General features: G+C 44.1%; 1 protein-coding gene across 8 annotated transcripts in view; it reads left to right on the plus strand.

Moving 5' to 3' along the window:
- Positions 1 to 13,992, plus strand: part of Frmd6 (FERM domain containing 6) — a 234,496-nt gene extending 220,504 nt beyond the window's left edge. For 7 of the 8 annotated variants that reach the window (XM_087208092.1, XM_087208093.1, XM_087208091.1 and 4 more), the window contains 4 exons: positions 3,324 to 3,659; positions 4,656 to 4,787; positions 8,641 to 8,732; positions 10,881 to 13,992. In XM_087208092.1, the coding sequence (XP_087064218.1) occupies positions 3,324 to 3,659; positions 4,656 to 4,787; positions 8,641 to 8,732; positions 10,881 to 11,165 (845 nt within the window). In that variant the 3' untranslated portion in view covers positions 11,166 to 13,992. The remainder of the gene's footprint in view (positions 1 to 3,323; positions 3,660 to 4,655; positions 4,788 to 8,640; positions 8,733 to 10,880) is intronic. The other variant, XM_087208097.1, reaches the window with a different exon arrangement.
- The last annotated feature ends 5,540 nt before the right edge of the window (positions 13,993 to 19,532 follow it).

A 19,532-nucleotide genomic window follows, 5' to 3' on the forward strand; every position in this document is an offset into this window, starting at 1 on the left:
AATCCAAGGGTTAGCTCTTAATCTTGAGTTTTGACACTTTGTGGTCCCTCCATTTAACACACTCCTCCGTGTAATCCCCCAAAATGCTACGTTGTATATTTGTTTATTTTTTAATGTTTTCAGTTTGTTTTGTAAAGTCATGTTGTGGTAATTAGACCCTGTGATGATTTGAGTAGATTGAGCTATTGGTCAGGACCTCAGGATGCAGGTTCTATCTTAGGTATCATCTGAAACAAGTTTTGACCCTGAGAGCTCACTTTTCCTGAAGAAATAGGACAAATACCCGTTGTCTCTTAAAATAACCTTAAAGATATGTGTGCATCTGGTTGATGTCTCTCAAACGGTCTCTCCATCCAGATAAGACCTTGGGTGGAGATTCCCTGGTAATTCAGCATCCGAACATGAATCACTCCCTGCTGTCTGTCACCAAACCGCGTCTGTCTGAGGAGAGAATTGGTACAATTGTCAGGTGTATTGGCTTCCGCTGCTGCCAGACTGCCAGTTCTTCCTGCAGTGACTCATCAGTATAACAAATATATCTCCCGTGTGCTGACATGAATATTAAGAGGAATTCAGCTGGGGACAGAAGCACCAAGGGGGTCTGTGAGAATGGGTGACAATTAGGTGCAGAGCCTGTAATTTGCCAAACCCGGCTCTTTCCTAAATGGCCATGATGGCACCTTGGGAAATTCATCAGCTCGCTGTCTGCAGCATTTCAGTAAATTCTTGTTTAGTTGACCTTAAAGGGAACCCTTTAGAGCCTGAAAGAATTAATGACCATCTTCCATTGCTTCTAAGGTCAAATGGCAAAGGATTTGGAATTCGTGGAGGACAAGGCTCTTCCCATTGCCATGCTTAGTACCAAGTATATGGGGGATGCATATGTGAGCAAGTGTCCTTGTCCTCTCCATGCTGCAGTAACAAACCACCACAAACTGGCTAAGTATAAAGAACAGAATTTACGCAAGTTCTGGTGGCTGAGCAGTCTAAGGAGCTGGCATCTGGTGAGGGGCTTCTTGCTGTATCCAGCATGGCTGGGGGTGGGGGGAGGACTACACCCCCTTTTATGACAAACTCACTCCTGTTTTAATGGTATTGATCCTTTCATGAGGGCTGGGCCTCCTCACCTAATCTCACCTCTTAATGATCCCTTGTCTTCATACCATTACAATACAAGTGAAATTTCATCTTGCATTTGAGAGGGGACAAACATTCGAACCTAACAATAAGAGAGTGAGGGAATAATAAAGATATAAATTGGATCTTTTATTTGGATGAGTGGAGATTTGGGGACATCTGGGGGTTTTTTTCTCTTCCAAAGCAAACAGTTTTTTCTATTTAGACATATTTTCAGGTCTGAAGAAAACCTTAAGCCTAGTTTTTCTGAGCCAGCATTGGCTCAGTTGTACTGGAGTGGAGCTTCCTAAGTAGAGCAGCAGGGCTGGTTCACAGTGAGGGCCTACGCGCCAGGAAGCGGGCCAGTGGGCACAGCCTTCTCCTGAGCATGCTCCCAAGTATAGAGGACCTGTAACTGGTCAGAACCTATCGGGAAGTTGGGAGGAAAGGGCTCTTTACAAAGACATAGAGAAGCATTGAAATATTAGGCCCATAGTGATTCCTCATTGTCTTAGGACTGTAGAGCTCCAGCACCTTACAGAAACGTGTTACTTCTTTCTCCTCTCTTCCACGCTTCCAAGAGACGCGTGGTTATCAGTGTGAAATTACAGTGAATAGAAACTGCGTGAGAATTTTGGGAGCCCCTCTGGCTCTCCATCTCCATCTGTGCTCCTGTTGACCTCAGAAGACAGGAGTCATCAGTGCCATCTGCTCCCTGGAAGATGGGCTGTAAATGGACACATGTCCGGTGTGTTATGGGCCTTTTCTGGCTGGCTGAGTGTCTGCACATATTTGCCTCCATGTTTCACCCAAATCTGTAGACCCAATGGATTGGGCCAGAGCCTCAAGTGTTTCCTTGGCCTTATCTGAGGGGTTTGGGTTTGTTTTGCATTTTGCATTTTGCATTTTGCATCCTGGAAAGCACATCTTGTCTGTCTTCTGTTACCCATTCCCTCTGGGGAGCCTCTGGTGGTCACACTTCAGGGCTGGCTTCAGACATAAGAACTATGCAAGAATATTTCCACCTAACCACAGAACAAGACAGTCCATGAGCAGGCTCCTGAGACCCCAGCTCAGGTACTAGTTAGCAGTTTCTAAATAACAGCAACTTCACATTCCCCAAATGCACTGTCTGTTTTTTTTTGTTTTGTTTTTGTTTTTGTTTTTCAGTACCAGGGATTGAACCGAAGACCTTGCGCTTGCAAGGCAGGCGCAGTGCCACTGAGCTAAATACCCCGCCCAGGACTGTCTGTTTTTAACATTGGTCTAATGTGTTATTTCTCCACAGTATTAAGGAAACAAGAAAGCTAAACTGTTTCTTTTAATTTTCTGAGTTGAAATACAAAAATAATGTTCTTATATCATCAGTTCTACACCTGCAGCTCAACTATAACTTTGTACCCTAATGTAATGACTTGTATAATGTTTAATATAAGGGGCGTCCCAGTGTCTGTCTGGCTGCACTGAAGAGCAATGTTGACATGTTAGATTAAAGGACAGTTTTACCAGCCAAAGGCCACATGAGTATAAATCATCAAACTGCTTGTGATTACTGTGTTTTCTAAACAGATGATAAAAGCTCACTAATTCAGCCTAAATGGAGAAAAACTTTTATATATTAATGGAAAGTTAAATTTTAGATCTTTGAAAGAAATTTTCAGAATGGTTTTAAATTATTCTCAGTAACTGGAGCTAACAATGGACAAAATTTACCAAACTAGTAAAATGGATGGCAGTCAGGGTAATTGTTTATTAAGTAGCAATGCTTCTGAAATTATCTGTGGAGAAGGACCAGATTTTTGAATAAAATAGTGTGGACTGATACTTCTGCAAAATACAAACTCACCCACGTGGCTGTCACCCAGTGTCACACAGTTCTGGGAGTATTTAAATGTTCTCAGTCACTGCACCTACTTCACTGAGAATGGTAACAGTGCGCAGACAGGAAATGGCCTGTGACCGCACTTTGAGCAGCTCTCTTCTATAGTGCTTGAAGCTTCACAGCCCGAGTGGTTTGAATTCTCCCCTCAAGTGCATTGTACTGGTTTTCATCCATTTTGTAGTCATCTTCTCTGAGTCACCCAGTGTCAGGTCACTAGGTGCAGAATGAAATTGCCCATGGTCCTGGCCTGATGACTCCCTTGAGCCAGCCCGAGGTCCCTCTGTCTTGGCGCAGTGTGGTGATGAGCTGCGTTCTCACCACACAGAGAAGAAGCAGTACCGGGAATCATACATCAGTGACAACCTGGACCTCGACATGGACCAGCTGGAGAAGCGGTCTCGGGCCAGCGGGAGCAGCTCGGGCAGCATGAAGCACAAGCGCCTGTCCCGGCACTCTACCGCCAGCCACAGCAGCTCCCACACCTCGGGCATCGAGGCGGACACCAAGCCCCGGGACCCGGGGCCCGACGACAGCTACTCCGGCAGCGCCATCCACCGCAAGCTGAAGACCTGCAGCTCAATGACCAGCCATGGCAGCTCCCACACCTCGGGGGTAGAGAGCGGCGGCAAAGACCGACTGGAGGAGGACTCGCAGGACGACGGTAGCAATACTGTCCCATTGCTAGCTCTCTTCATTTTCTGCAATCTTGGTTGTGTAGAATTGGTGCCTGGGCAGCAGCTGAGTAGTGGTCTTAGAGAAGAGGGCCTTGTTGCCCTCCACAGTGGCTTGGGGGACTTGCTAGCACTTGGCTGTGAGCAGGGTATGGCGCAGGAGCCTGAGGAGCCATCCAGGAGCGGGAGGTTACTCCTGTAGCCCTCCTACCTGCACTTCCCACTCCCAGGTCAAATAAGGCGGCAGCTGGGACAACAGAGAGGAGTGCAGCAGTAGTGACAGAAACAGCTTAAACAGAATTCTGCCTCTTCCCCTAAAAAAGATTCAAACCCATGACATTCAGTGAATTAGTAAGGTGTTTCTTAGGTGCCTCCCATGCAGTCAGGACTGTGGCTGGCACTGGCACCCGGGAACTTAGGCACTTATGGAAATAAGACAAGTTCCATGGCCTGTGTCAGCCACACAGCCCTCAGTGTCCCTCTTACACTTTTCTCTGTCCCTGGTAAGTCTCTAGCATTCAGGTTTGGTGAAAACTGCAGAACATGCTTGGTTCCTGTAGAATTTGGGTGGCTATCAAAGCAAGCCACCAGGTGCCCTGAGAGTAGCAGCCTGGGAAACGGGAGCTTCGGGACCTCCTCATCCTGCCGGTGTCAGTAGTCCTTGATTTGACCATAGGTAAACGGCCCATCAGCTTCTGTTTGTCCTTGGTATTGCCAAGGGGTTGTACAGCTTCTTTTCTCTCTTCAAGAATAAGGAATAATTGATAACCAGATCATGGCGTTAGAGGCTATGTGGGTAACAGCAATATTATGAAAAGAGAACAAGTAGCCTCTGGCTAAGAACTGTCCCTCGAGTCTCCTATTAGTCTCATTAGCAGACTTGTTTTCAAATATGAATAATTATATGTCCATGCTCAGAGTGTGGCTGTGGGTTATGGTTGTCCTTTCTCCATGTCCTTAACTGTCTTTTTCTTTCTCTTGATCAGAAATTGAGATGTTGGTGGATGACCCCAGAGACCTGGAGCCAGTGAATGAAGACTCTCTGGAAGTCAGCCCAGACATGTGCATCTATATCACAGAGGACATGCTCCTGTCCAGGAAGCTGAATGGACACTCCGGTGAGCACTTTGGGACATATTCCCTGAGTAGTGGGCTATCCTGGACCAAGAAGCAGGGGGCTCAGAAAATAGAAGGGGTGGGTGTGGCTCTAGATCAGCGGCAGCCTGGAAGGAGGGCCACTCCGGGTCACCATCCTGAGCTGCAGGCTAAGTGCCCTCCACAGAAGAAAGTGCCGCCAAGAAGGGGAGGTAGCATCTTCTACATGGTTTGCACAGAAGGTAATTGTGAACAGTGTAGTTTTACTTCTGCTCTTTTAAAATCAGAAAACTGGAGAATCATGATGCCTCTGAAAGAGGCCTTAGAGACCCCTCAGTCTGCCTTTACCCTTTTTACAGATGAAAAAACCTACAGATTAGAGAGACAAGGGTCACCTGGCCAGGAACAAAGCCAGACCTCCAGGCTTGGTTTCTTTTGTTTTCCCTGGGATATTATACTAATATATATATATATGAGTCAGGAGGAGAAAGTGCCAAGAAGGGTTGACCTAAAAAGATACTTTATTATTATTATTATTATTGTTATTTTATTGGTATATTTTAGGTGTACAATATAATGACATTGAGAATTGGAAATTTGCACCTTTACATAATCTCTCTTGGTTCTTATTTTTCCCCCCTTCCCCTGCTCTCCCTTCAACCCCTCCATCCCTCCCTATTTACAAAGGCTTTGTTTCCATTTTTTCCTTTTCTCGTATTAATTCCATTCCCTTCTTTCCTTTCCCCTACCCCTTCCACTTCCCCTTCCCCTTTGCCCCTTTTCTTCTTGTTTCACATTATCTATTATACCTTTTAGTCCTTATTTACACTTTCAGTTTCCCACCCTAGAGAAACTATTCGGTATTTACACATGTGTTTCCTGTTTATTTCACCTCGATGTGTGTCCATTTAGATATACACTCTTAAATTCTGTATTTTTATGAATTCTTGTGGAAAACATGCATTCACTGTCACCCTATTGTAGGGTTGTATAATGTGTGTTTTACGGTATGAAAGACAGTGTCTTAAAAAGGCAGTGTGGGTTTGTTTCTAAACCTTGGTCACGTCTGTCTGTGTTTGTCGTGTCTCACGAGGTAGTCTGGTCCAGAGAAGCACCGTTGAAGTGGCGTGAGTGCCAGTTGTCCTGCCACTTGCAGCTTGATTGGGTGAAAGGCCTGTGACCACCACCAGGGTGGCCTGTCCTGGCCTTGTCAGACCCATAGCCTGGTGCTCACTGAGCCTCTGCCGAGTGCAGGTCCTGCCTGAGAATCAGAGGGAACAAGACTGACACACACAGTCCCTCTTGTGCAGGAACAGCCGTACCTTGAGCTGCGGGAGTGGACCTGCCCCGGATCACAGAGTCACTGTCACCGCCCCTGTCCCCCACCTGCAAGGACTCCTCAGGCCAGGCGATCCAGACATGCTTGGCATTGATGTGCCAGGCATTGCCTCTTCCACCTGTATGCTTTGTTGCATGAAAGTTTCTCTTTACAAATGCATTTCAATGTATATCAAATACAAATGCGCACTTACACATCATAGTGCATGGGTAGCTCTTCATATGCTTATGGGAGGAAAATGAGCCTACAGTGTCCAATGAGAGTTCTCCCAGGATCTAAGCCAATGGCTTCCACGGGGTCCACCTAAGCACCTGTGGAAGGGGGTTCTGAGGGCAGCATTTTGTATTTTGTATATTTCTGCATTCAATTTTTGTAAGATTATCAATTTTATAATATTAAATAGGAATAAGAATAAGGTGACTATTTAAAAATATATATACATAAAATATATTAAATGTTATTTATAATAGCAGAAAAGGAAAAGAACAATGAAAGGTTAAATTGTATTCTGTTCATACAGAGGGATGTTATATAGCCATTAACATGTAATTTTCTAAGAATAATTAGTAATATGAAAGATACATAAGGAAAACAGTACAAATTATATAAAAGTATGATCTAATTAAAAATAAACATGCTTATATGGAAAGGAGAAAATACATAAAATTATGAGCAGCCTTTTCTCTGGAGATAGACTTCCGCATGACTGTATCCTCTTTCATGCACCATCCTAGCTTTCCAAGTTCACTCTGTTTTCAGACCCTGAGCTGAGGCTGAGCAGGGCGCTTGCTCCTTCCTGGTTGAGAGTGAGGAGCTGGGTGGTTCTGGGTTTTGAGCACGAGCTTCATTCTGACTTTGCAGTGGTGGGTGTGGGCTTTGGAGAAGTCTTTACAGATTGTCAGGTAAAGGAGCTGAAAACCAAGACCAGACTAGTACCACAACAAGCCTTTATTAAGGAGAAGGGATAATCTGCCAGGCTACCTCTGAACAAAGGGTGCAGCTTTGTGGCAGGGGCTGGAGCACCTTTATAGAGGTTGGGTGGGGATTGGGAGGTATGACGGTGAGGGATTGGGGGGTCTACAAGGCATGTCACCAAGGGATTGGAGGAACTTGTGACATCACTACTTGCCAGGAAGGGAGCGAGTATCAGGTTACTCTTTTGGCGGGAAGAGGGGTATGTTGGGAAGAAGAAGGTTGTCTCTTGGTGGGAGAAGCCATTTTGAGGGCTAGATTTAGGCGGAAAACACTGCATCATCAGAAGAAGAAAACCAATTTGGGTGGGAAGGAAGCCATCTTGGGGTTGGGTTTTAAGCAAGAATGCAGTGGATTGTGGGAAGAAGGGGAGCTTGTGGCAGGAAGTGGGGCATTATGGAAAGGAGAAGGCAGCCATTATATGTAGCGGCTATTAAGGAGAAAGAAATCTATCGCAGGCATGACAGGAAGTCCCCAAGGAGCCCCCCCCCCCATTGAGCTCTTCACATGTACTAGACTCTGAATCACTATGAGACATGTCTGGAGAGTTATGGGCAAGGATAGGAAAGGTCATTTCTATAGGCTAACAGCAGTTGAATAAAAATCAGGTTCTTTCTACCCAGGTTCTTTCTTTGTAAGGTGAAGATGTGCTTTTCCTGAGAAGCCGTTTGGCTTGTGGATCTAGGGCTTGACCTACTCACTTGCTTCATTTATTGGCAAGAGAAATTTCAGCAGTGTTCACTTACATCTCCAGTTCTAGTTGGTAATTTTAGCGTCTGAAACAGCTTTTCTCGAGGAACTTCACTCACATGCCACAGTCATAAAGGGAAATGTCAGCCCTGGATTTCTGCTCCTGAAAATTTAACAGATTTTCCCTGGGTGCCAAGGTGATTCAGGGCTGTACTGATGTCTGGGACTCAGCGCTGAAGTCTCACTGTGGCCTCCCCTTTGGGTCTCTCCCTATGGGACCTGGTGCGGGAGGTATGCACCCCAGTGGCTCTGTTTGCCAGGAGGAATTCCTGCTCATCTTCATGCATGCACCTTTTAATCATCATTAAACACTAGGAGTAGGTGCTGTCATCAGCCCCATTTTAAAAGAGGAGGGGACGGAGACAGGGAGGCTGACAACTGGCCAGGACACAAAGCTAATTAATTACCTGGGCCAGGTTCCATCCCAAGTTTGACTCCAGAGGCACCACACCTAAGCTCCAATGCTGTGTCGCTGGGAATACATGGCAAAAGAGGAAGGGGACTTTATGAGATATTATAAAAAGGTGGCTTTATAGCTCCAGTCCTTTCTAACTTCATCATGAATAGCTTACTTAAAAATTTTATAAAATGCAAACTAAACTTCCTCCACTCTAGCTCCACATTCCATCAGGACCCTGGATTTCCTGCCAGACAAAGTGCGCCATGCTGGTTGTCAGGCACTGAAGGGGCACAGCGCCAGTGCGACTCCTCGGGAGTGGTTACTTTTGGTTTGCAAGTCCTGGGAGTGGGATGCATGGCAAGAGGTGTGAATTATTTGAAATGTTCATTGTTTTCTTCTCTGTGTTTTACCTCAGGGTTGATTGTGAAAGAAATCGGTTCTTCCACCTCCAGCTCTTCAGAAACAGTGGTCAAACTTCGTGGCCAGAGTACTGATTCCCTTCCACAGGTACTGAAGGAACAGAAAATTTTACATAGCAACCAGAGTTATAGGAAATTTTAAATGGGAACTTACATTTATTTTTACACAAATGAGCAAAAAATTTACCCGAGGAGGTGATTGTTTTCAGATACATACATTCATGTTTTCTGAATTTGTTTTGTTTGCTAATTCCACTTTGGTTTTCATTTGGGTAATCTGTATACTTTGTCCGCATTTTGTATATGTAGAAACCTCTGGTGTTCAGGCTTTAGATTCATTGTGTACATGTGCACGAACAAGCATGGTACACGAATGCATGGAGGCAGGTAAATGACCTCTACAACCAGGAAGAGTAATGTTCTTGATAGGTGTGTGATGGCAGAAATGTTCCCACACTGTGGTTATTCCGTTCAGATCAGATTTTTCAAAGTGTGCTGAGCTAGAGCATTTGACAATCTGTGATCACTGGTTAAACTATTAAAATAACAAAAGCTATAGATGAAATATCCTGAAACCCATAGTTTTAGCATTCAGATTTTATCTGCTGAGGACACTCGTGCTGTTTTCCAAGCACTGTCTCCCTCCTTTCTTCTCTTTCTTGGGCTCTCTCTGTGCTGCTGCTTTTTTCTTTTCTTTTCTTTTCTTTTCTTTCTCCCTCCCTTCCTCCCTTCCTTCCTTCCTTCCTTCCTTCCTTCCTTCCTTCCTTCCTTCCTTCCTTTCTTTGTTTCTTTCTTTCTTTCTCTGGCATGATGACTCCTTGTCTTCTACTTTTTATCCTTGCTTCCCTTTTCTCTAATTTTTCCTTTCTTTTCCTTCCACTGAAGTAGCCATAATGAAAATGACATTAAATATTTTTCCGAAAATTCTAAGTACTCTTTTAAAAAGTGTGTGTCACATGACCAATTGGAGTCGGAGCTCCAGAGTGAGACCCCTAGGCTGCGCCCCAGCTCTGCCACCCTCCATTAATTCTGCCGTACAGAACTGGCCGAGGGCCCAGCTAAGAAGCAGGTTCCACATGTGCAGCAGCGAGGAAGGGTATTTGTGTGCACACGTGAGGCTCTGGGTGTGAAGTCCCCTTGAGGCTGGGAAGACTGCATGGGTCAAGGGTGATCCCACGCAGTGTCACTCAGATGGGACACTTCCTAGCAACAGTCCTGCAACTTCCATCTCTAGCACTAGTGATCCTTTATTCTAACAAAGCTGTTGTAGTGCTGAGCAACAAAAGTTAGAGATACAATGTTTATGTTCCCTAAATATGGTACTCATTTATGGTCAGAATAGTTTTGAACCTAATTCGGTCTTCCACCTCTGCAGGGGGTACTGAGTTCCAGAAGTCCAGGGCCTGATGTGTGGAGCTCGCGGCCCCTGTGCGCATCCAGGAGCTGCCCCTACTCCTGGCTCTGGCCTCCGTGCCTCCTCACCTCGAGCCTTTATACTCTCCCCGAGAGTTATGGCTCTAAAAATCCTTCAGACTGCACTTTTTGAAGGGGAACTGGTTTGGTTTTCCATTTTTTTAATTTAAATAACCTTCAGCATAAGAGTTATTGGTGCATTGAATTACCATATCGTAGTGAAAAAAATAATATCTTTACCTTTATGGACTTATTTTAAGATAATTTGTCAGTCTCTGAAATGAAGGGATAGTTGGATTCCCACTGAATTTGTACCTCTGTGCCGTGGGTTGTCTCTCTGAACTGGTGAGCATATGAGCACCAGCCTCAGAGGGCTGTTTGGAAGATTGAATAGGTTAGCACAGTGATGGCCTGAGCACCCAAACCACAACCCAAGGCCCACTTATTTATCACAAACTGCAATTAAACCTGAATACTGAGGTTTTAGTTTAGAAAAAAACAACTCATACATTAACATCTTTTGTCTTAAAAGAAAAACAACACAATGCATAGTTCACCACCCTGGGTGGGTTAGGGTATGCCAAGGCTTGGGTCATCCCTGGCATGGGGTAGTAAGTGCTCAGAAAATGCCAGCTGCTCTTGCTTTCAGTGATAGGGTGGGGACATATTTCCCACCAGCTCTCAGCAGCCCACAAACCACTTTCTTACATAAAAGGATGACTTTACCATTTATGGCTTTGCAGTCTCTCTTTGCAGGGCAGATATGTCAACCGTCACTTAATCTGTGCTCTCAGAGTTGTCTCGTCCATCCCTTGTTTTGCAGACTGTATGTCGAAAACCAAAGACCTCCACCGATCGACATAGCTTGAGTCTTGATGACATCAGACTTTGCCAGAAAGACTTCTTGCGCATCGCAGGCCTGTGTCAGGACACTGCTCAGAGTTACACCTTCGGATGTGGCCATGAACTGGATGCAGAAGGGCTCTACTGCAACAGTTGCCTGGCACAACAGTGCATTAACATTCAAGATGCTTTTCCAGTCAAAAGAACCAGCAAATACTTTTCTCTGGACCTCACACGTGATGAGGTTCCAGAGTTTGTTGTATAAAGTCCATCTGCCCCCAGCCTCCAGGATAACCTGCTGTTTGCCAGAGGCTGCAGGAGTCTTGGGTTCTTTACGTATTACTTGTGCCATATTGTCTTTACCCCAAACATAGCTCTTTCTTTATAATATTTGTGATGGAAACAAAAGCCTTGGGACAATTGCACTTTAAGTATTATGCAAAGGTAAAAACTAGAGAATGTACAGCAAGACAAGTGCCCATGCATTGACTCTTTGGAAGAAAATGTGCTTTACTGGTTTGAAGCCTTTGGACTGGTGGAATGTGGTATTTTGTTACTTATTTTTGTTTCTTACTTCAGTTAAACATAACATCTTTTTATCACATGAAAGATGTTAAGCTTATCTGTTTGCTTATACATTTTTTTAAGCCCTCCCTCCTGAAATGTTCATGGTTTGAGAGAGGACAAAGGGAAGGGTCTCTCTTCTTTGAATGGAGGCAGCATGGCTTGGTGTATAGCCATTGCTGCCTCCCTGAGGCTGTCCCAAAGTAAACACTAGCAAAATGATCAAACTCATTATTGTAGCAAGCCAAAGATGTACAGAACAGGGGCATGTGCTCAGAGACAAAACGATGCAACTTAAGCAATAACCAGAAGACTATATGTGTTGTGATGTCTTGTGACCCCTTGACATCCTCTTCCAGAAAGCTCTTGGGCTCAGCTGAGTTCCTCATCTGCATGACAGATCAGTTAAGCTCATGACATAATTCGTTTTGTAGAGTTTACAAACTAGTGTCTGTTAAAACAATGGAAAGCTCTCAGAAAATTGTTTGGATTGTTGTTGTGGGGGTTTTTTGTTTTTTGTTGTTTTGGTTTTTTTGGTACCAGGGATCGAACTCAGGACCTTGTGCTTGCGAGGCAGGCACCGGAACCACTGAGCTAAATCCCCAGCCCTTTTTGTGGTTTTTTTAATTAACAAGAACAAGTTATGGTAATACTAGTTTCTGCTTAACCAAAATACCCTAACTCTGTATGTTATACATATATAAATACATGGACTTGTGCATGTTTATATGTGTTTACAGCTTACTAACTTCGTTTTTGCTCCCATGACTGTGTTGCATACAGAGAATTCTTTGTTCAGTGTGGAGGAGACATCGCTGGATGAATGCTGCCTAGATAATCAGTTTCTATAGTGTACATTAAGAGTGACTTTCTCCTCATGTGCCTTTGGCCATGATCCTCAGTCTGAGTGCATAATAGAGTTCTTTGAGGGGCTTTTCAAAGTAACAGTGCCGGGGTCCCACCCCGGATCAGCTAAATCAGTCTCTTACGGGCAGGACCCTGGTGGAATTCCCTTTTCTTTTAAAGTTTTCTACATGGAGCTAATACTCAACAGGGTTGAAAACCACAGATCCGCAGGGTGTCGTTTTGTTAATTTTGAAGTAAAAGTCTGCAGAAGATGTGTATGAGAAAGGGCCGTTTTTAAGATGGTAACTGCTGTTACAATGCACGACGAAACCAAGTCAAGGGAATGAACTCATTCGCCTTTTGCTGTACAGTGAAAACGCTGCTCGCACTTCACGGCAGAAGTTCATAGCACAATGTCTTTCTACGGGATGTTTTTAATGATTTCATACTTTGCAGCATTTGTTTACCATATTTTGATACACCATTTTTGCTATCTGCCGGGTTTTATTAAAAACTATGTATTATTTTCTAAAGAAACACTCATATTTTTGTACAAAAGTATGTTTTTAGGTACCAAGAAATAAATGTAGGGTAGAGCAGGTTGCACGCCGTGTCCCCCGCGGATGGGAGTCGGGTTCTGAACGGAGGCGGCGGTGACCCCGCCCAACTGTGCGCTCGGGGCGGACAGCATCCGGGGAGTCTATCACCTGATGCTTTCAAAGAAAAAGTTCTGCATAGTTCTGCCTTCATGAAATTATTTTGCTTTTAGTAAATGCTTTAATAAACAACCAAAGTTTCAGATATCAGAATGTACAGAAGTGTCTCACTCTGTAGAGAAAGATAAACATATGAAGGGATCATTTAATGACTTCCTTCTCAGTCATTAAATAATCCATTATTTCTTACAGACCAGTCCTGGCGAACCTACAACTTGCATGCCGCAGCGGGCTGTTTGTATCATTGAAAGCTCTAAAAGGTTTGCCATCACTGCCTGATGCTTAAGAGACAAATCTTGGTGTGCTGGTTCTCTAAAAAGCCCAGATCATAATGCCGTGTATTTTCTTAGCCCTTAGTATTTCTTGCAAAACATTAAAAGTATTTAAATGAACAGGTAGCGCTTTATACTTTTTCTCTACTTCAGCCAAAATCATGTCTTCAGGATTTTGCCAGCATTGGTGGTTTTGCACACCCTCTTTCTAATTGGATTTATGAATAGTCTTGTGGGTTTTCAAAAAAGAAACATGCCAGGAAACTTTTCTTTTCTTTTTGGCCTACTGTTTGCAGCAGAATTGTGTGTGTGCATGTGTGTGCGTGCGTGCGTGTGTGTGTGTGTGTGTGTGTGTGTATGAAAATCCACTTTGAATCTACATTTTTGTATTCGGAAATAGTTTTTAAAAATAAAGGAGAATAAAAGTATAAAGCTGTTATTTATTCTGCATTTGTTACATATCCTTTGTTAGCATACCGATTTGGTATATATTGCCTCTACATCATTTACATTTGTATTTGCAAGAATGAGCTTTATATCTACATAAATTGTAAATAATCCTTTCTGTGAAAGGATCATATCGGCATGATACCAAATGTATGTAAAAAACCCGCATTGTTTTGTAATTATTTCTTATCAGCATTTCATGGTTAAGATTAGCAGTCAATAAAGTTACTTTGTTTTTGCCTTTAAAGGTGTCTTTTATTACTAAAATTCTCAAGAAGGATGCCTCGAACCTAATTTCTGTTGTTCCTCTGTGCCACAGTGGAGCACATTAAAGGTCAACCCAAAGGTCCCTTGTGATAAAATTCCAAGCAAAATGTCCCTCATGGTGAGGATGACCGCTGACACTGAGTGCTGCCGGCTGCGGCCCCATGTCGGGACCTTAGAGTGGCCTGTTAGTGTGTTCCGTCCTCACGGTTTGTCATTACTGTCTACTTAGACATGAGGGATCCAGGTCCCGAGAAGTCACGGTGATCGGCCACTGTTCATTCCAGTGTGGGGCTGGAAGGAATCTTATGTTTTAGCATAAATTTTATAGACAAATAACTACTTTAACTCAGACCTTTCAAACAGTTATCATTTGGAATATTGGCTTTAACTTTTTAAAGTAGTGGCAGATTTCTGAATAGTCCCGGCTCTTTCCCAAAGGGAACTCCATTCCCTTCTCTTTGCTCCAGTTTTCTTGGCTATAAAGTGAGAATAGTAATCCAAAGGGGTGTTTGAAGAATTAATAGTAGGTAAACATTTATATGAAACAAAGCTATTTGGCCATTTGGAAACAACCCAGAACCAAAGCATTCTGTTGGGCTGTTAGCTCATGAATGTTTTCCGAGTACCTGTAAACTTAGGGTCAGTGGAAAGATTATTTGCTCACCTGTTGTGTACCTGACCCTATACACATTGTATCGAGTCACCACAATCCCTTCAAGCATTGTCATCCTCCTTTCACAGCCAAGGAACAGTTACACTTGCCCAAGATCCCACAGCTAGCAAGTGATAGAACAAAGTTTTAAGCCCAAATTTTATCTCAAAGCTTTTTCAATATGCCATGTTACCTGATGTCCTTAGAGAAAGCACAGAACCTAATAGCCTCACAATTTTGGTAGTTGACAGGAGAAATTTATTTGCTAATCTAGTGATTTTTTGGAGTATCTTCCAGACATGCAAGAGTTACCAGGTCATTGCTTTGGCAGAGGCAGGAAAGACCTAGGGATGAAGAATGGGAAGCAGGAAGATGAGAGAAGGTTCCACTGGAAAACTGAGGGCTGAATGGGGACTTCCAGCAGGATGGGGTGACATAACAGGCCATCCAGGCAAAGGCTTAGAAGCCAGAGATGACAACAGTCATTCAAGGGACATGTGGGACTTCGTGGCCTGATGACTCACTCTCCAGCCTCATCCCAAAAGGCCTTAGCTGCCCAGCTGAGGACATTGAGGTTTTTCCAGATGGCAGGAAGCTGTAAATGACATGTTTTGAGTGTGAGAGAAATGAGAATAGTGCTTGCAGAGGCCCGGAGGGTCCACGAGCCTAGAGAGATGGTGCAGGTCTGAGCTAAGGGGGTGGAGCAAGAAAGCAGAAGGAGCACTGAGTGTCACATGCGGACATATGCACGAGGTCTTTGTCTCCTAAACGAAAAGCTAGAGGTGCAGGCAACTTCCCTATACTAAAGGGAGGCTACTACTTTATATTATGAACTAAACTCTACTCTGTGTGGATGCTTTGTTAAAACTGGCCTCATGGCCATGCCTACTCTGTATCAGTGTTCTCACCACTGGCTGCACATTAAAATGACCTGGGGCATAACCCAGCGATGCCTGCAGCCCAGCCCAGGGCTCCTGACTGACTTTCTCTGAGGTGGTTGCACTCCTGGTACGAATGTGAGTCAGGGTTATAACCTGTGGTCCATGGGTGAGCATGCACAATATAGACCACGCAGGTCAGTTCAGTCTGCCCCCAGCCTGCACGCGCCTTACTTAGAGTGGGTGGTTCTCCAGGTGTCCAGTCCATTGCATTCTGTGAGAATTGATTATTTTGACAACAAAGCTCTCTGAGACCAAATTCCAAATGAGGCACTGAAATTACCATTTCAAATAAATCTGAATACACCCACATTCTAGAGAAGAGCATGCTACATACAGCACATAAGACTGTGTGGCTCAACGCAAGGGTGGAGGCTAAAAAATACTTCTAAAATCTCCTCCCTGTCACTGTTTTATTTGCTTCATCATTTCTTGGATGATCCCCACACGGAGGTATAATAAAAATAAGTCAGCTAAATCCACCCAGCCCTTTGATTTTAAAGACCTGCATTTTGAGTAAATCTCTGAAAAGTCCTGTTCAACTGCTGGGAGCCATTGTAGGTGATGAAGTTATACACTCTCAAGAGACTAACGGAAGTCCATAAACAAGCCACAGCTATAGTCAACCAGCTCACTCACTACCTAGGGTAGGTGCTTACCCGCCAGGTGTCAACTGCAGTCCATGAGGTCTCCTCGATGTATCACTGTCAATTACTGCAAGAGATGGATTTCATAAGAACAGACAGTTCCCAACTTAGGAAGGAATTGTGTTCCACGTTTGCTTCTAAATTTGTCATATGACATTTAGAGAACACATCCCCAATTTCCCTAAGTAGCCCACAAGTCCCTGTTTTAGGCAGAGGTATTATTAGAGATGATTTTTTTCCTGGAGTATTAGTAACCACCTGCCAAAGAAGTGATCCATGGCTGTGACATAACCAGCAGGTGGAGAGACCCCACAGCCTGAAAAAAAGATGCTCCATTCCCTGTGCACCAGTCACTCAATCATCAGGTTTTACTTCTCATGGGCCCTCCGTGCCCGGCTCTACTAAAAGTAGGAAAAAAACCACTTAGCAAACCAAGCCAAGAAGCGGCAGCTCTAAATAGCTGTCTTTCTTGGGGTCCCACAAGGAATACTTCAACTGTTGTCCCCTGCACTCCCCTCTGCCACAGCCCAGAGCTGCTCAAGGCTGCTCTGCCATTGTGAGTCAGCTGGGACAGGCCCTCTTCTGATTCATAGAGGTGGGAGGAAAAGAGTAGGCCTAGGAGCTTCTCTAAGAAGCAGAAGCCACAGGGTGTTCGTTAGACTCTGTGCCCGGATTGCTGCAGGGCAGGAGTAGAGAGAAGTTAAAGAGGCTATATCAGAGCCTTTAAAAGCAACATCAGTATGAAAGTGTAAGACCATCTGCAGGAAGATTTAAAAGAAGACCTGAATAAATCAATATCCCACGCTTCTAAAAAGAAATATGCAATAAAGCAAGTGTCAAAATTTCCCCATCAATTCTAGCCCAAATCCCAAATGAACAATTTCAGTCATGGTGGAGAGATATGAACCAGTTTTACCATATAACCTTCAATAACTTTAAAAAAGAAAAACATGAATGAAAAAAAAACTGTTTTCAGTATGTGACAACAGGCAGCACAGTAGAGGTATTCCCCCAGGAAAGGAAATGGAATGAACATGGTCATGGCCCCAGCTCACTGCCTGGAGAGGCTCCAGGAGAGGACATTGAACAAACTCAAGTACAAGGGGCTCCGAAGAGAAAGACACTGGAAGAAAAGGACGAAGACATTGCCCACAACAGTAGCTTTATCAAGACACGCAGGAACCAAAATTGTGTTCCATTTTCCAGGATATGCAGGGAGCTCAGTCCCCTTTTTCTTTTAAAATATCATATTCTTCTCAGGGAGTTTTAAAAAAGAAAAAACCCACCCAGGTATTGTAGAGAATAAAACTTTGAGAGGAAACAACCTATTATTAATATCATCAGACGCTATTTGACTCAGAAAATTGGAGAAGACTGCTGAGTAGAGAGACAGACTCATGAGAGCTCTTCAAAATATGATAGCCAAAATAAATGTTCTAATGGAAAAGTTGGAAGATAAAGGAAATCACTCAGAAAGTAGAACAAGAAGATGAGGAGGGCAACAGAAAGAATAAGGAGTTTCCCAGCATGCAGTGGTAGGTAGTGGAAAGGCATTTCCAAACTAGGGGGAAATGCAAGGCACGCCCAGAAAAATGGGTAAAAATGACCAGTCTGGGACACATCATCATACAGGTTTAAAAATAGATATATATTATCAGTATATGTTTGCAGTGCACAGTGTTTACATTCCTTGTGTGGAGTCAGTACGTGTATGTGACACATCTTAAATCCTTTTTCAATTCCGTTTTCCTTCCCTCCCTCCCCATCTCTTGATGCTCTTCCTATCTGACAAAGATCTATCTTCTTCCTATTATCTATTTTTTATTTATAATTGGGTGCCATACACTTTTAAAAGATCCTGCAGGAAAGATCCAGAAACTTCCCAATGTATTTTTAAGAAACAGAGAGTTTTATAGTTCTGTGAAGGATGCAGGAAGATGTGATTATTTACACCTAAAATAACTAAGCAAACAAAAGGAAAAATTATTAATGCTAAGAAAAAATGTTGACAAAACCATATTGTCATAGTACACTACATGGCTCAACGACGAACACTTCTCCAGTCCTAATGTAAACACTATTAAAATATCAATTTAACAAAAACTGTTATATGAATATTGGAAGGGGAGGGAAATTCTATGTGGAGTGGTGAGAGAGTAGATGTGTGTGAAGTGCTACATTCTCTTTCATAATAGAAAGTTACCAATGTGCCAAATTGAAAAAGCAGTAAGCAATTATTATAAGAACATTATTAGAAGTATCAGGGTAAATACTTTTCCTTTAAAACCACTTTAAGAGTTGAAAGTATTACTGTTCGGGAAAGAAAGAGAAATGCTTCAGAGTAGTACCTTTAACTCGTAAGCTATATAAATGTATTTATCCCTTTGATAGAAAGAAAAGTTCTTTTTCAAAAGATAAAAATGGTTTCATTCACTAGCATTGAACCCTGTTAATAACCCTCGTCTCCTGGAAGCCATAAAGAGAAAAAGAATATGGAGCTGGAGGCTAGGTGAGTCTTCCGGTCTGCTGGGGCGGCCTTGGGTGGTCCTCGTGCAAATGCAGCCAACTGGTGGAGCGCGGGGGTGCTGCCGCCCTGTCTGGGAGCTGCGGATATTCAGGAAGGGACCTTTGGGAACCACGTGGGAGCTGTTTGTAGCGCAGGTGTCAGAAGGTGAGGCAGGGAGATGATGCCCACTGATGCCCAGGGAGAGCGATCAGGCTCCCGTTTCCTTGGTGAGAGCAGCCGGCAGATGGGTGTCTCATGACCCTTGTTGAAAGGGTCCAAGGCAGTTGCTCCACCTGGCACCTGGGCTGCGCCTGACTCCGGTTTCAGCCACAGGCCTCTGGGGGCTTGGAACAAAAAGTGGAGCTGGAGGAAGCCAGAAGATGAGGCCTGGTATTCTGAGGAGGGGCGGGGGACAGGAGGGTGGGGGCTCCTGCACCCAGGGGGGCGGGAGGCTAGCTCGAAGGCTCACAACCCTAATTCTCAGGGGCTCTAGAGGGGCTTTCCTAGGTGCAGACTGACTTCCAGGCCTCCCCCACCTACTGGTCAGAACCTCGGGGTACAGCTCAGGGTCCTGACCACCTTCACACAGCCTCAATGCTCACTGCGGACCCCTGCCCACGGCCCTGGCAGCCCTCTCTCCATCTGAGCTCTTCTCTTCCTCCTCCTCCTCCTTAGAACTTCAGTTTCTAAGGGAACTTTCTGAACCCCAGGGACTCTGAGAATATTGTGAAAAATCTGCCTCTCAGTAGGAGCTTGACAGTATCTCTTAGGAATTTA

This window comes from Heterocephalus glaber, unplaced genomic scaffold (genome assembly GCF_053883595.1).
Source record: "Heterocephalus glaber isolate CG9 unplaced genomic scaffold, H.glaber_assembly_v1.0 deba00000901, whole genome shotgun sequence".
Lineage (NCBI taxonomy): Eukaryota > Metazoa > Chordata > Mammalia > Rodentia > Bathyergidae > Heterocephalus > Heterocephalus glaber.